At 46.4% G+C, this 16,031-nt stretch overlaps 1 protein-coding gene across 1 annotated transcript in view; it reads right to left on the reverse strand.

Moving 5' to 3' along the window:
- Positions 1–284: 284 nt before the first annotated feature.
- Positions 285–16,031, reverse strand: part of B3GALT5 (beta-1,3-galactosyltransferase 5) — a 46,514-nt gene continuing 30,767 nt past the window's right edge. The window contains exons 2-4 of the mRNA XM_032276840.1: positions 8,832–9,062; positions 3,266–3,425; positions 285–2,615 (exon numbers count right to left, since the gene is read on the reverse strand). Of these exons, the coding sequence (XP_032132731.1) occupies positions 1,680–2,615 (936 nt within the window). The 5' untranslated portion in view covers positions 3,266–3,425; positions 8,832–9,062 and the 3' untranslated portion in view covers positions 285–1,679. The remainder of the gene's footprint in view (positions 2,616–3,265; positions 3,426–8,831; positions 9,063–16,031) is intronic.

Consider the following 16,031-nt stretch of genomic DNA (forward strand, 5'->3'; position numbering starts at 1 on the left):
CATCTTCAGAATGAGAGGCAGCCCATCCTTTGGAACCGAGGGCCATGGCTCTTGAATCTGGGCTTTGAAAGACAAGCTCAGTCCCTGATTTTTTCCACCTGAGAAGGAGGCTTTTCTGAACATGACCCAGTGTGTTCAGAGCAGCCAGGATGAGGAAACACATCTGCAAAGAAGCAGCTTAATCCAGACACAAGAAATGGTATGCAAAATAGGACGTCAGACCTACTTTTGCAGTGAATGTGGTCAAAACTACTTTGCAGCAAGTAACTTTTCCTGAGTTCAAGTAAGAGTTTAGTCCAACATTTATATGTGACACAGCCATGTGAGGCCTCTTCTCTGAGTACACAGTAATATCTGGTAAAGTAAAAAATAAAAAAATAAAACAATCATTTCTATAATGAGCAGCAAGATTGCTTTGCATGTCACGTGACTGTGGCTGAATGGGCAAAACCTCTTGCAAAGAAGTGCCTTAGTTTCACATAACCCTGCAGGACAGGCTCGCGTGAGCCTCTGGGCGGGAGGCAGCAGAGTAAACTGCAGGCGAAACAACAAACCGCAAAGTTCAGTTGTTCCTTGGCCAAATGAGAAACTCAGTGAAGATGAGCTTGGGTCAGGCCTGGGAAGCAGACACACAACGACCCCGCTTCACCAGGGCCCTCTTTGGGGCTTTGTGTCCGAAGGGTCCTTGAGAGCATCTTGACGTAAATCCAGCTGAATTCCCAGAAGGCTCCCAGAGTCCCGCATGAACCATGTCTGAGTCCAACTGCGCTTCCGTTTGAACTGAGAGCCCTACAGTGTTCCTGGGGCCACAGCTGGTCCCTATTGATTGAAATCAAGGGACAGCTGGGGTGAAGAAACCAGAGTGCAGCAGATGGCTCAGAAGAAACATCTCGCTCGCTAAGAAGGTCAGCAGTGTGGGCAGTCTGTACGGCAGGCCAGACTGCAGTGGTTTTGAGCCTAATTTATACATTTTCAGGAACGCTGTACTGCCCAGAGCTTGGCGTTTTCCTCAGTATGTGAGCTGCATCCACTGTGGGGACATTTCCTGGGATGAAATTTGGGTTGCGTTGAGTACTGAGTCCATAACACAGACTTGGTGCCCAGCTACATCCAGTGCCATGAATCAGGGAGCTGGGAGGGGTCTCGTCATCCCAGGCTTAGCTCTAAAAAGCACAAGGATTGGGAGCTGAGGTGCAGTGGACTCTGGACAGGGACAGAAGGATGCTGGCTTAGAGGTCTCATCATCACTGTCCCCTCCTGAGGGAGGCAGCATGTGGGAGTGGTCCAAGTCAGATTCTAACAGTGCTCGATTTTCATTCTTGCTCTTATGTTTGCTGGCTGTGAGCTTTGGGACAAGTTTCTGTACCTCTCAGCAGCTGTTTCCTTACCTGTAAAATTCGGATGGTAATACCCATCATGTCATAGGATACTGGCCCCTGAAATGCAGAAATGCAGGTCTGTGTCAGACAGTATGTAGAGTGTGTGCCCAAGAGACAGAGTCTATTATTGCCTGGGACACCAAGTGGGAACTACTCAGTGGCTTCACGAACACCAACATTCTGGCGTGGATTTCAGCACTAAAAAACAGCACCCTCTGTCCCGCTCCTTCTTCCAAAATCTTGCAAAAAGTATCCCCACAGGTTATCTGAAACTTGTCCAGATGTGTCTCTGGGCTCGCCTCAGACAGCCGGACAATCTTCCTCCCGGGAATTCTCTAGGGCCTGCCAGTGGTCCAGGAGATTCCCAGGCTTGATGAAGTGGCAGGCCACGATTCTCCGGAAGTGGCACACGGAGAAGCGCAAGCCCTCTGGGAAAAAGGTCTGCTGGGAGTGGAGCTCCTCCAGCCTGATGTTCAGCCTTTCCAGGCAGAGCCCCACGAACACGTCTTCCAGTTTAATGAATGGGACACTCTTGGAGACATTGTACACCTGACTCGCCACGTCGCCAGAAAACACGTAGCCCGTGCCGGAGCAGAATGGCGGGTACCTGTCCCACGGATATTCAGATTTACTGACAAACCACTTACTGAATGGCTTTCTGATGGGAAGCTCGCTGAGTTTCAAGTAGCCAGTGAAAAACCTGGTTGTTCTGTTTTTCTTCAGAAGCAGTTCGATCAGATAGTAGACATTGATGAACATGTCTGAGTCTGTTTTCATCACAAACGCCGCCTGAGGACAAAAGTGATGCACCCATTCCATGCCCATCATGGTCTTCAGGGTCAAGTTGTAATAGGCATCTGTGAAGTCCTTCTGGATAATGTCCCCATGCCGCTGGCTCTCCTGGTCCACCTCTTTCATTTCCACCACACTGCTGGTGGTCCCCAGGAGGAAGAATGTCTTCACCTGCCTTCCGTTCACCGTCCTCTCTTTCCCCCACGTCTGCCGGATGGCCATGCGCGCAGCTGACTGTCTGTGAGACGAGGTCACCAGCAGGACAAGGAAGGGGGGTGTCTGCCCGCAGTCTGTATCTGGGAGCTTAAGGAAGTTCCTGTACTCTTTCTTGTAAACAAAGGGATGCTCTTTGAAAGGATTCAGACTGTACATGCTAACATACAAACAAAGAGCCCCCAGAACCACAATGCAAATATACATCAATCTCATCTTCGGGCAAGCCATCTGAAAGGAACAAAATCCAATGAATAGACCTCTAAAGCACGAGGATGTGTCTAGTTTTATGCTAGGAAGCTGAGATGGGAGAGGAGACCCATGTTTTGGAAACTCTAGAACCTCGCTGAATACGGAAGTCCAGTGCTGTGGTTAAACAGTTAAGCATACAGGTATGACATCTGCTAGCATCTGTCACTTCATGGTGTAAGATAAAAAGCTCAGAGATTCTGGGCATTGGTCCTGGCTCTGCAGCCAGCAGCGGTTACTGCATGGGAGTCTCGGATTTCCTGTCTGTAAGGAGATGGGACCCGGCCCCTCACTGGGTCCTCCAGCTCTGCCCTTCTATGACTCCATGATGATGCGCAAATAGATAAGCTGCAAGTCTGGAAAGCACGCATTGTGCACTAAATGTACGGGCTGCCTGCACTCTTCCCTGATCTAATTAAGCGGCATTCCCTTCCCAAAAAGCAGCAAGTCTAGTGCTCTGATTTGCACAAGTACCTTCAAATTCCGTCTCTGCCAGAATTGTTATTTTTTTACGTGACTTTTACAGTCTCTGATCTGATTCTTTCCTCTTCTGCCCACCCGTCTCTGCTGTCCTCGGCAAGTTCAGGATCATCCACGGTAACGTTATGACATTAAGAAAGCGTATAACTCACTTTTTGCTGGGTAAGAGGAACCTCTGGTTTGCAAGTTAAAGCCACAGTGTAAACGCCAAGAGGAAATTTGTTTCAAAGAACTGTCAGCGTAGGATGGTCCACACTTATCAGGTTCTGGGCTTGGTTTGTTTACCAAAAATGACGATTCTCTCAGGAATCACTAGGAAAAAAAAAGAAGAAAAAGAGTATCATTCAAATCACTCGTGCCTTCCCAGCAGGCCTTCAGAGTTTACTGTGTCTATTGTGTCACCTTCCCACCTACTTATGTGACTTTGAGCATGCATTTGAGCCCCAATCCCAGCCTTACTTTTCTCATCTGTAAAATGGGTATGATCAAGGCAAAGTCCAAAACAGTACCAATATGCCAACCCCCAGAATCCTTCAGGCCTAATGATTTAGGATAGCACCTACTAGCTTTTTAAAGAAACATGGTAAACTCATAGATTAGAATCTAACTTCTCACCCTGATAATTTATCTTATTTACATAACAGAGTCTATCGTTAATGCTGAGAGAATTTAACACAGAGAATAAATCTAATTCTTAACTCAACAGCGACACCTTAGAAATGTTATCTGGGTGAGAGGACAGAAAGGACAGCAAGAAATGAAACTGGCAGAGTGAAAACAGGGTTGGTTTGGGTTTTATAATTTTACTTTTATTTCCGAGTCCAGATGTCATTCTGTCTTCTAGGCTGGAGCGCAGTAGCACAATCACAGCTCACTACAGCCTTGAACTCCTGCACTCAGTGACCCTCCTGCCTCGGCCTCCCAAGTAGCTGTGACCACCAGCACATGCCACCACACTCTTCTAATTTTGTATTTTTTGTAGAGATGGGGTCTCACTATGTTGCCCAGGCTGGTCTCAAACTCCTGGGCTCAAGCAGCCCCCTGCCTTGGCCTCCCAAACCACTGGGATTACAAGGCCAAGTCGCTGTGCCCAGCCAAGACCTGGTTATTTTGATGGCCAAAAGAGCACCTCAAAATTTCATTGTCAAAATTCTGTTCTAAATACGTTCACCAAAAGCAACATGGAAATAATAATGGAGCTTTCTAGAACCAGCTCACTCTCCGCCGGGGTGGCACAAGTAGGACACGGTGAGCTGCACATTTTTACTTTTTTTTTTTTTTAATACATGTTTTAATCTTATTTTAAAACGGTGAAAGTAGCTGACAATTTTTAAAACTTTTCTACTAAGCAAAATAAATTGTCAAGTCTATTTCCACACTCCCCCATCTAACTGATGTTTGATCAGCATCCTGTGGCCGCTCACCCAGAACCACGGGACAGGGCCCCTGGCTCAGCTGGGACACTTGCTGGTCACCAGCGAGCCGGGTGCTGGCATCTGCACGCAGGTGTGGGCAGGGCGCCTATGGCCTCCCTTGGCTAGAAGGGAATTTCAAGCATCCCCACCCAGGGAGGAATGCTTTCTTTCTCAGCCTTTCCCATCTGCTCATGGCAGCTCAACCAAGAACTGTGGACAAAAGTCTCACTCATCGTCCCCTTTCAAGCTCACAGATGCTGCTGCTGCAGCCACGGGACGCTCCATGAGGCACTGCCCTGGCCACACAGCCTCGGGAGCAGCCTGTGCCCACCTTTTGCAGATGACTGGTGAAGGCAGGAACCCGTTCCATTGGAAGGACTTTCATGTCACCTGCAGCTGTCACCTTCAAATAAGGTCACATTCTGAGACAGTGCAGGTTAGGACTTTCATAGGAATTTTTGAGAAGGGAGCCCTGACCCACAGTAGTGGTACTTGTGTCTTGGCTACCAAGATAAATCACTTGCATTTGTTTTATTCTGTCCCTTAGTTGAAGAACAGAGCCCTGCACCTTCATCCCAGGCTTTTCCACTGCCTCAGGAAGCCTCTTCCAACCACCTCCCCTGGGGCAGGAGGGTCCAGGTGCTAAGGGGTTCCATGATGAAGAAGACAAGTCTTTGCGGGGTTCAGGGTTCACAGCATGAGCCAAGCAGTAACTGGGGCCCGACACAGCAGGGTGGTGCGTGAGGTCTGACGGAGACTCCAGGCGGGTGGCTCTGGATCCTCATCCCAACCAGGCCTCCACCTTTGTATCTCCATGTGTGCCTCTGCACTGCCCAGTTTTAGCAGGAAGCCTGCAAAGTTGGTTTGGCCAGGATCCCCCACCATCACTATCTGATCGGTTCCTCATCCTCTACCCTCGGTGTCTGGCCACCCTGGTCTGGCTCCTACAAGGTGGGTTTAGCCAGAATCCCCCTCGCCCCTGGGATCTCCTCTTAGAAACTTTCCACCTGCTGAGCCTGCCGCCTGCTTCTGGGCTGCACATCCCCACTTGTCCATGCTGTATTCAGAATTCAGCCCAGCTCTATACTGAGGTCTCTTTCCCCTACTGCAATAGGTCCTGAATAGAATCTGTCTTCACCCTCTACCTCCTGTCCAGCTGTGGCTTTTCTTTAATGGGTCAGGGGAAAGAACAGAGGTCCCATCTGTGAATATTCAGGGAGACCTGTTCCAGGGAGGCCGGCAGGCAGAGGCAGGGAATCCAGAAGGGCCCTGTGGGTTCCAGAAACAGCATGGTGTGCAGAGGGAAAGCTGGGAAAGGAGGCTGGAGACAGGCAGGGCAGCTCAGAGCAGCCTAGAAGAGCATGTGAGCAGTATGGACTCCGGCAAAGGACATCAAGGGGTCCACGGTCCTTGTCAGTGTTTTGTGGCTCAGGAGTCTGGAGTCCAACACGGCCTCTCTGTCCCATTCATCGATACAACAGAGAAGCCTCCAATCAAACTAAGTGATAGGGGAGGAAACAGGGATTTGTACACGTGATCGCTGGTCTCAGAACTGATGAATTTAGACCTGGAAGGCATTTTCAGAATTGCTGTAGTCACCTCAGGCTGCCACCACAAAATACCACACACCGGGTGGCTTAAATAACAGAAATGTATTTTTTCATGGCACTGGAGGCTGCAGTCTGAGATCAGGGTGCTAGCAGAGGGCACAGCGGGTTCTGGCGAGGGCCTCTTCTGGGCTTCCTGCAGATGTGTCTTCACAATGGCAGAGAGACAGCCCTGGTGCCTCTCCCTACAGGGACTCTCATCCCATCACAAGGGCTCCACCCTCAGGACCTCACTGAGCCCACTCACCTCCTAAAGTCCTCATCTCCAATCACCATCCCTTTGGGAGTTAGGGCTTCAACGCAGGAATTTTAAGGAGACAATATCAGTCCATAGCAAAGATCATCTCCCAGCATTTATTGAGCACTTGCTGTGTACAGTATAGCACTGGTCATGGAGAGTGGCCATGGGGGTTTCCCTCAACTGTATGGAGGGCCAGACTTGCCTGCCAGAACTCACCACAAGAGGGAAGTGCTGCGTTCTTTCGCCTATCCACTGCGCTTCATGCTGGGAAGATACGCTTAACCTCCTAGGCTCTTTTTTTTTTTTTTTCTTGAGATAGAGTCTCACTCTGTCACCCACACTGGAGTGCAGTGGCACGATCTTGGCTCACTGCAACCTTTGCCTCCTGGGTTCCAGCAATTCTCCTACCTCAGTCTCCCAAGTAACTAGGACTACAGGCACCCGCCACTATGCCCGGCTAATTTTTGTATTTTTAGTAGACGGAGTTTCACCATATTGGTCAAGCTGGTCTCGAACTCCTGACCTTGTGATCCACCCACCTCAGCCTCCCGAAGTGCTGGGATTACAGGCATGAGCCACCACGCCCAGCCACCTCCTAGACTCTTATTCTCCCCTGACATGGAGAAGACTACCTCACCCAGCCTTGGGACTCGGATTCAGACAATAAGAAAGAGAAGGTGGGCATGCTAGGAGGGTCTGGCCCCCATTCTGGCTTTGTCCCCTCACCTCACCCTACAATCTACCCCTGCTGAAGCTCTATTTTATTTTTTTTAACTTAAGTACATTTACTTGGAGTTCTCAATCTCTGAGCAGCCAAAAGCAGAGTCAATATTTTTATAACCGAATGTATTTAAATCTCTGATGCATTCTTTTCAGATTAATAACTCAAATAACACTGAACGATTTTATTGAACAACTTTGTCACAGTGCCAAAATATGGTGTTCATAGATTTAGGAAGGCCAGTCTACAATGGACTTTTTTTAAAAATAAGCCTTTGGTTACCCAATAAGCCAAGAATCAAAGTACTGAGGTCTTTCTTCTGACCCAAAACTAAACAAAACAAATTAATACCACAGCAAAAGAGGATCACCAGAACATCATCAATAGGGCTGCCGATTATTCTGTACAATGAGCCATATTAGAAAACCCTGAAAATTTTGTAAAACCTTTGTAACTGTCTATATCTAGTGAAATAGAAGGAGGACAGTATCTTTAACCCCACATAAAACACCTTGGAAACAAAGATAAGCGCTTTCTCCCAAAGAACATCTTCTCCCAGATTATTCTGGAAGCTTGTGGCCCTACTGGTAGACCCCTAGACTCTAGGCTGCTTCAGTAAGGTATCCATGAAGAATTCGAGAGTGACAGGAATTCAGCATGCAAGCCACAGGCAAAGGGTTGGGGGAGGAAGAGGAAGGTTTTAAACAAGAGGCTGGGCATGATGACTCACCCCCATAATCCCACCACTTGGGAGGCTGAGGTCAGTGGATCACTTGAGCTCAGGAGTTCAAAATCAGCCTGGCCAACATGGCGAAACCCTGTCTCTACAAAAAATAGAAAAATTACCTGGGCGTGGAGGCACGCACCTGTAATCCAGCCACTTGGGAGACTGAGGCCCTAGAACCAAATATTTAATTAATTAATTAAAACAAGGGAGTATGATCATTCTAGAAACTGGCCTGCTGGATTTCAATTTAAATGAGGCATCCTAAACAAGGGGCAATGGAAGCAATATCCGGCGCTCAGATTTAACTGTGCTACATGAAGCCATCTTAACTCTACAAGGCTAGAGATTTTCTTCTTGACAAACAAGTTTAGCAATTCTTAAGATGAGAACCAAAGACTCCTTCAGTTGGCTGGCAAAGTCCTGCTGTTCCAGGTGACTTCTCCTGCCTCCTCTCGGCCATCAGGACATCCTGATTCCCTTTCAGTTGTATGGAGCTTTGTTTTGGTTTGTTTTTTGCTTTTTTGAGACAGGGTCTCACTCTGTCACCCAGGCTGGAGTGTGGCAGTGCCATCTTGGTTCACTGCAACCTCCACCTCCCAGGGTTAAACAATCCTCCTGCCTCAGCCTCCCAGGTGGCTGCGTACCAAGCCTCCCAAGTGACTACAGACATGCATACCACGCCCCATGAAATTCTGTATTTTTTGTAGAGATGGGTTTTTGCTATGTTATCCAGGCTGGTCTCAAACTCCTGAATTCCAAGGATCCACCTACCTCCATCTCCCAAAGTGCTGGGAATAGAGGCATGAGCCACTGCACACAGCCCTTGACCCTCCTGCTCTTTCCTGGCTTTGCTTTCTTCTTTCCCTCCCTGCTCAGCTAACTCTTCCTTACCTTTAATCCTCACTTCCTTATTAACTACTCATAACACCTTGCACTATACTGTATCACTTTAATTACTGGGATTGTATTTTTTAAATTCTTGGTAGAAACCTTGGAATATCACCTACCTTTCTCACTAGTCAGTAACTGCAGAAGGTCAGCAGGGACCATTTTCTGTATCTTTCATCATTCTGGACAGGGTGTGGTACTTAGAAGCCCAGTGGAGAGTTTTGAATGAACAAATGAGAAATGAAGCTGCCCATGTCTCCAAAAGTCAAATTATACTTCTTTGTGACTTGGATACATTTTCTTCCTTGAACACAAATGCTGGGTTTCAGTGGCCTGTCTTCCAGATGAAACTGTTGCACGAAAAATTTCAGAGTGTTAGGTAATTTTGCTTACGTACACTGCATTAAGACTTCAATTATTCCTCAGAAGATAGAGAATCTGGCGTATTCAGCGGAGGAAGAAGTAACGTCAAAAGTTTCACCCCTGCTGTTCATACAGAGGAGGCTGGTGGGTGATTACAGCCAGAGGGAGCTCCTCCGGAGCGCTGAGAAGCAGCTGTCCAGGGCACCAGCTCGACAAAGCTGCAAAGGCAGCCTTCTACCTTTCCACACCAGCGGGAGACCTTTGGTCACACCATGCGTTCTCTGTTCTTGCTCTTGAAATGGAATTTTTTAAAGTATTGCAGAATCAATAAAAGAGATGTTTTCAGAAATACTTTACTCCGACTGTGCAAGGGGCAAGAGTAAATGCATCCAAGAGCATCCCACCCGTGCTGGGAGGCAGAGGGTGGCTGCAAAATCAGCGTTTGAGCCTAATATTTCACTGAGAACGTTTTAATGTGGGGACCTTTGCTTAACAGAGTAAAAACTGTTATACTAACAAAGTGATCTGCCCTGGGTCGGGACAGTTGGGCTACCAGGGATGCTGACAGTGAATAATTCTTCTCCCCTTTTGGCCACTGCCTGTCCTTTGGGTATGGTATTTCTCAAAGGTTGTCCCAACTGGAACAGGGACAATAAGTTTCTATCCAAAGTCCAGCATAACTCCCCTAATGTGCCTCTCAGCTAGCAGAGATTCTGCCAGGAGCTAGTCCAGGAGGTGCTGCTGGTCTGCAGCACCTCGGCATGTCCAAGCCACCTTGCACAGGTGTGAAATGCAGAGACGCCATGTGGTGTCAGCCACAGAGACGTTCCACACACACCAAACCACTGCTGAGGCCATCCCCACTGGTTATTTTCCAGATGTGAGGAAACCAAGTCATCCATCATGAACCACTACGTCCTGCTGGGAAAATTTTGATAAGGAAGAACTTAAGAAAAGAAGCCATCTCTAGCTAAGTCCACAAGGATAGAATTTCCTGCCTCCCTCCAAAGACAAAGAAAAGCTTGCACACTCAGGCTGAGACCTGAGGCTCAGACTCCAGGAAAAGGAGAAAAGAAAACAAAAACATCAGCTGAGAAAGTTGTTTCTGTTCCTGGACCAAACTGCATGGTAGGAAGAGGGCGACTGTGCCTTTATGTGGCTGCTGCCTATATATCAAACAAGGCTCTGGGAACGGTCAGGAAAGTATCATTTTTAACACAATAGAGACGTCAGCAGCAGGGTGAATAGACACAGGCCAGTGGAGAAAGACGTGGAGTCTTCCAGCCATGACTTAGGGAGCACGTTGCTAACCAGGTCATGCCTGACGCCTCCATTCCCTGAGGCTCATGCTTATGATTGTGACTGCATCATAATTTGGGCCAATCATCTGACATGATGACCACCCCCCAACCCAGGCAGTATAAGAAGAATGAGAAGAAAGGGGGTGGGCCAGTCAATACACATCCTTCCCCAGCCAGACACTCAGTGCAGCATGGTGCAGAGGCAGAAGCTTGTGACCCTAGGGAGGCCAGTGCTGGGGTCCTCCACTCACTGCTGGATAATCTTAGCAAATCATCTCTTCTCTCCCAACCCAAGCGCTCATTTTTAAAAGATCACAATGCCCAATCTGAAGGTGGATGTGAGAATGAAATGAACGCATTCATGGCACACAGCAGGAGGCTAATAAATGCTTGCTTCCTTTCCCTCCTTGCGCGTTACAAGAACAGAAGACATTCCTTCACTCTCTCCAGGAATATACGCCATCGTTTCCAAGGTCAGACAATGGCTCCGTAAGCCGCAGAAGCTGTCTATGTCTCCCACCACTGTACCTTCGCACTTTTTGCAATGAAATTGTGAAAGGAAAACAAATCTTGAGACCCCCAAACCCACGAAGCCAAAGAGAAGAGTCAAGCTGGCAACTGGGTCATGCAAGCCTGCCTCCCATTTGGGTCCCTAAATAAGACGGCGATCAAGATGAAAAGCTACATACCTCCCTCATATTTTGCCCACAAGGAAACTCCTTGTGAGCCCCAAGTTCTTTACCCTAAAACATTTCTGTTAAAGTTTGACCTGCTAATGTCAATTAATAGTTTATCTTCACAGGTGCGGGGGACATAGGACAGAACTCAAAGTCATCTCTTTGCCCACCCGAAACAAATGCATATCTGATTGTTTCGTCTGCCCTATGGTCCATGTTATCTTATCTAGAAATGCAGATTCACCGAGCCAGACAAAGGCATGAATGAGTATTTACCCACCTCTCACATGAAAATTGCATATTTCTTAATATCCTGCCCTTTCCCCTGTAAATACTGAAGACCTCAAAATCAACTTAGGAGAAAGGCATAGACCTGTCTCCCAGGCACCCATTCTTAACTTAAGCAAATAAACCTCCTGAAATGATTGAGACTTGCCTTGGTCATTTTCCTTGATTGACAAAACTGTCCATGTCAATCATTTTCACAAGAACACAAGATTTTTACTACAAAGCAAGCCACAGAGAGGAGCAGGGAAAATTCATATTCTCCCTGCATACCAGCCTCAAGGGGCTGTGGGAAGGTCGGGGAAGCAGGCACCATCTTCTCTTGCCAAATACCAAGCACCTTCCCTCCACAAGAAGCATCTCTCCCCGTCTTCAAGCACACATAATAAAAAGCTTTAAAAAGTTCAGCTGTCTCCTAGCAATCTGTGACATGCTTCAAAACTTGGGAAGGAAGATGCTGACAGCGCGGAGCATGTGCGTACACTTCTTTTCAAACAATAACCCACAAATGAAAGAGGAAACTCAAATTCAACCAGAATAAAAAGCTCGATTGTTCTCCCGTCCGCCTGTCACCTACATCGAACAGCTGCGAAGGCAGAGGCACACACGACAGCTGTTTCTGCCAGAGGTGCTAATGCTAAGGCTTTTCACACAGGCTTTCCTTTTCTTTTTTGTTATTCTTTTCTTTTTTTGAGATGGAGTCTCACTCTGTCACCCAGGCTGGAGTGCAATGGCACAATCTCGGCTCACTGCAGCCTCCGCCTCCCAGGTTCAAGAGATTCTCCTGCTTCAGCCTCCCAAGCAGCTGGGATTACAGGTATGCACCACCATGCCCAGCTAATTTTTGTATTTTTAGTAGAGACAAGGGTTTTGTCATGTTGGCCAGACTGGTCTCAAACTCATGACCACCGGTGATCCGCCCACCTTGGCTTCCCAAAGTGCTGGGTTTACAGGCATGAGCCACCATGCCTGGCCCAGGCTTTTATTTTCATCAACATGAAACTGCGCTGCCAGGCTTTGTCCATCCTGTGACGCTGCCCACCACCATCAGTGTCTCCACAAGGCCCTCGCCAATGGCCCCATCGGGTCCAGTTTAGTATTCATTCCATTTCATTCATGTAATAGATTCAAGCTACCCCTCCCTACTGGGTCTGGCCCATTAGTAAAGAACATTTACAAAATCTATTTTTTTTTTTTTTTGAGCCAAGTTCCGACTCTTTTGCCTAGGCTGGAGTGCAGTGGAGCAATCTTGGCTCACTGCAGCCTTGACCTCTCCGGCTCAAGCAATCCTCTTGCCTCAGCCTCCCAAGTAGCTGGGACCACAGGCACACACCACCATGCCCAGTTTTGTTTGTTTGTTTTGTGTTTTGTTTGTGTTTGTGTATGTGTGTGTGGGTGTGGGTGTGTGGGTGTGTGTGTGTGGAGACAGGGGTCTCATTATGTTGCCTGGACGGCTCTCCAACTCTGGCTTCAAGCCATGCTCCTGCCTCGGCCTCCCAATGTGCTGGGATTACAGGCATGAGCCACCATGCCCAGCCAACAAAATATTTAAAATAGGCTATTTTGACTAAGACAAAATCAAAATTATCCCACTTCCTCCATATGTTAATCCATTTTAAAAAGTGAGGAAAATGTTCTTGTCTGTATTTTCTACTGTCTTCTAAAACAGCTGATCCTGCAAGTACTTTCCAAAGAAAGAGACACAGCAAACAGAAATGTCCAAAAACAAACAAAAAAGAAAACCTGAAAATCCAAATATGAGATATGCAAGAAGAGGGACCTCAATGTGTGTGACTCCTTAGGTTACCATACCTCAATTGCTTTGTCCATGCAGTTCCCTGGGGCTGGAATGCCCTTCCATGCCTTCTCAGCCCAGTCACCCCTACATTCTTCAGATGAAATGCCCTCCCATCCTCTCAGTTTCCCCAACGCAGAGATAAATAATGCATTACCATTTATTACTAACTTTATATATGCTTCTTCATAGCAGTAATTATGTTGTAATATAAAGGACGCTATTTTAGGAACCCTTCAATCTTCATTTGATAATTCTCGTACCTAGCTCAGAGCCTGTGAACCTAAGTGCAATATACACTTAACGAATGAATGGATGTGATAAGAGATCATCTCCACAGAAACTAGCCAAAGGAGACATTATTATTTAAACTTGAAGCATGTACCCCGGTATATGAAAAATTTTCCTACAGAAAGTAACAGTAATGGAGAAAGCTACTGCAAAACACAGACAAGTCAAATTGGTATTCTGTTTTAAAGAACTGATGTCTCTTTATTTTTCAAGTATAAAATGGGGATGATTAATTCTACTTGAAGCTCTGAGATTTGCAACCAAAAGAGCAAAAGTCCTCTTAGTCTGGTTAACAAAGTATAGTGTTTAAAACATGAATCAGGCCAGGCTCTGTGGCTCACGCCTGTAATCCCAGCACTTTGGGAAGCCAAGGCGGGCAGATCACGAGGTCAAGAGATCGAGACCATCCAGGCCAACATGGTGACACCCCGCTTCTACTAAAAAATACAAAAAAATTAGCTGGGCATGGTAGTGCGCACCTGTAGTTCTAGCTACTCGGGAGGCTGAGGCAGGAAAACTGCTTGAACCCAGGAGGTGGAGGTTGCAGTGAGCCGAAATCACGCCACTGCACACCAGCCTGGTGCCTGGTGACAGGGTGAGACTCTGTCTCAAAAAAAAACTAACAAACAAACAAAAAAACCACACAAACAAAAAAAAACCCTGGAGAATTAGTTTTATATGTCTCACTTTTACCAGGGATTTATAAAACCTGAATTATGTTCAGAAGAGAGAGACCAGGAGAAAGAGAGCATGGAATTATATGATAGAATACATGAAGAATTACATGATCAAATATGAAGATTTTCAATGTCACTTACAATCCTTAACATTTAGAAAAGATGTCTTAGAGAAAGAAAAGACTTGAACAAGAACCAGTGGGCAGAAAATACTGAGATCCAATTCAGCTGAAGACTTAACCATGGTTATGCAAACAATTAGCAAAATCTGAAGGTGGAATGAGCTATTCCAGAAAATAGTTAATTATTTATCACGAAGATATTTTAAAAACTTGGTAAAAGGAATTCCAGCATCAAATGGACTGTAAGACTAGCCTAAATTTAAGAACTTTTTTTCATCTAAATTCCATAATGCTAACATTCTAACTAACAAAGTTAGAGTAAGACTTTAGGGCGTCAATTTTGTATCACATTTCAGGTTTTTAAATTTTTTTTAATGCTTTAAAGAGACATCATTGACACTTATTTTCATAAAATGAATTTAACTGTGGAAATTCCAGGCATAAACACATTTCTGTAGCGTCAGAAGCTAAAATACAATTGCTATGGATTTTAACTTCATGTTTTTAATAATGTGAGGTTTACCATGTTCATAGTAGTGCATAACTCTAGCTAATATCCCAAACTTTCTTTACAAATGGCAAACTGCTTTTTAGCATCTTCCAGGCTTGAAATATCTGTTCTCACCATTGTATTATACTGCAAGTCTTCACCATTCAACACAGCAAGAAAACGCAATAAAAATGCGGCTGGGTGCAGTGGTTCACACCTGTAATCCCAGCACTCTGGGAGCCTAATGCAGGTAGATCACTTGAGCCCAGGAGTTCAAGACAAGACCAGCCTTGGCAATACAGTGAGACCCCATCTCTACAAAAAATAGAAAAAAATAGCCAGGCATGGTGGCATGCGCCCATAGTCCCAGCTACTCAGGGGGCTGAGGCAGGTGGATCACTTGATCTCAACAGGTCAAGGCTACAGTGAGCCATGATCACACCACTATACTCCAACCTAAGTGACAGAGAAAGATTCTGTCTTGAAAAAAAAAAAAGCATCCCAAATGGAAAAGGTAACATTAAAACTGTCTTCATTCTCAAAAAGAAAAAATTTAAATAAAATGGATTTCATCTTTCTTGATAGAATCCACTTTGTCATCAAATAATTCATCTCTGCAAGGCTTCATAGTTTTGAAGTTCAGTATAGGCTGGGCAAATAATTGTTTAATTCCCTCAAAATGTGTTTGAGAACTTTTAAGGATAGGCCCAAATACTGACTACCTTACAGGTACTCTTAAGGCATTTTTCCATGCTGAGACACATAGATCCTGAAAAGAGCTGGACTTCTCCCCAACAGTGCGAGAGCAACTGTTGACCCAGGGGAGACGGTCTGAGCCAGGGAGCACGAGGAAGAAAGGGGTGCCAGGGGCAGGGCTGGGTACAACTAGGCTCCTATGCAGCCCCTCTCTAGGGTGACAAGCCAGTCAAGACGGGAGGAGCAGGCTGGTGGCACCCTGCTTATCAACCACGAGCCTCTGCCCACCACCACCCTGAGTCACCGTTGGTGGTTCAGAGCACGCGCTCCACAGAGGGTTTGAATAAAACACAGGCAATCCGGTTGCAAGGCTGTTTCTGCCTGTCACTAACAGTGAGTGCTCAGGCAAGTTATTTACCTTCTCAGCCCTCCGCTTTCTTCATCTGTCAGATGGGAAGAACACCATACAACTCACCCCCACCCTCTACCATGGCAGCAACTAGAGGAGCTGCAGGTATCCTTCCCCATGCCAGAGGCTTGCTATGAGCCCTTCAGGTACATTTTACAGTTATTTATTTACATTTTACAGTCAGACCACTTACATGTTAGAGTTATTTATTGA

The sequence above is a fragment of the Sapajus apella genome, unplaced genomic scaffold, assembly GCF_009761245.1.
Source record: "Sapajus apella isolate SASKATOON/1434 unplaced genomic scaffold, GSC_monkey_1.0 scaffold8, whole genome shotgun sequence".
NCBI lineage: Eukaryota > Metazoa > Chordata > Mammalia > Primates > Cebidae > Sapajus > Sapajus apella.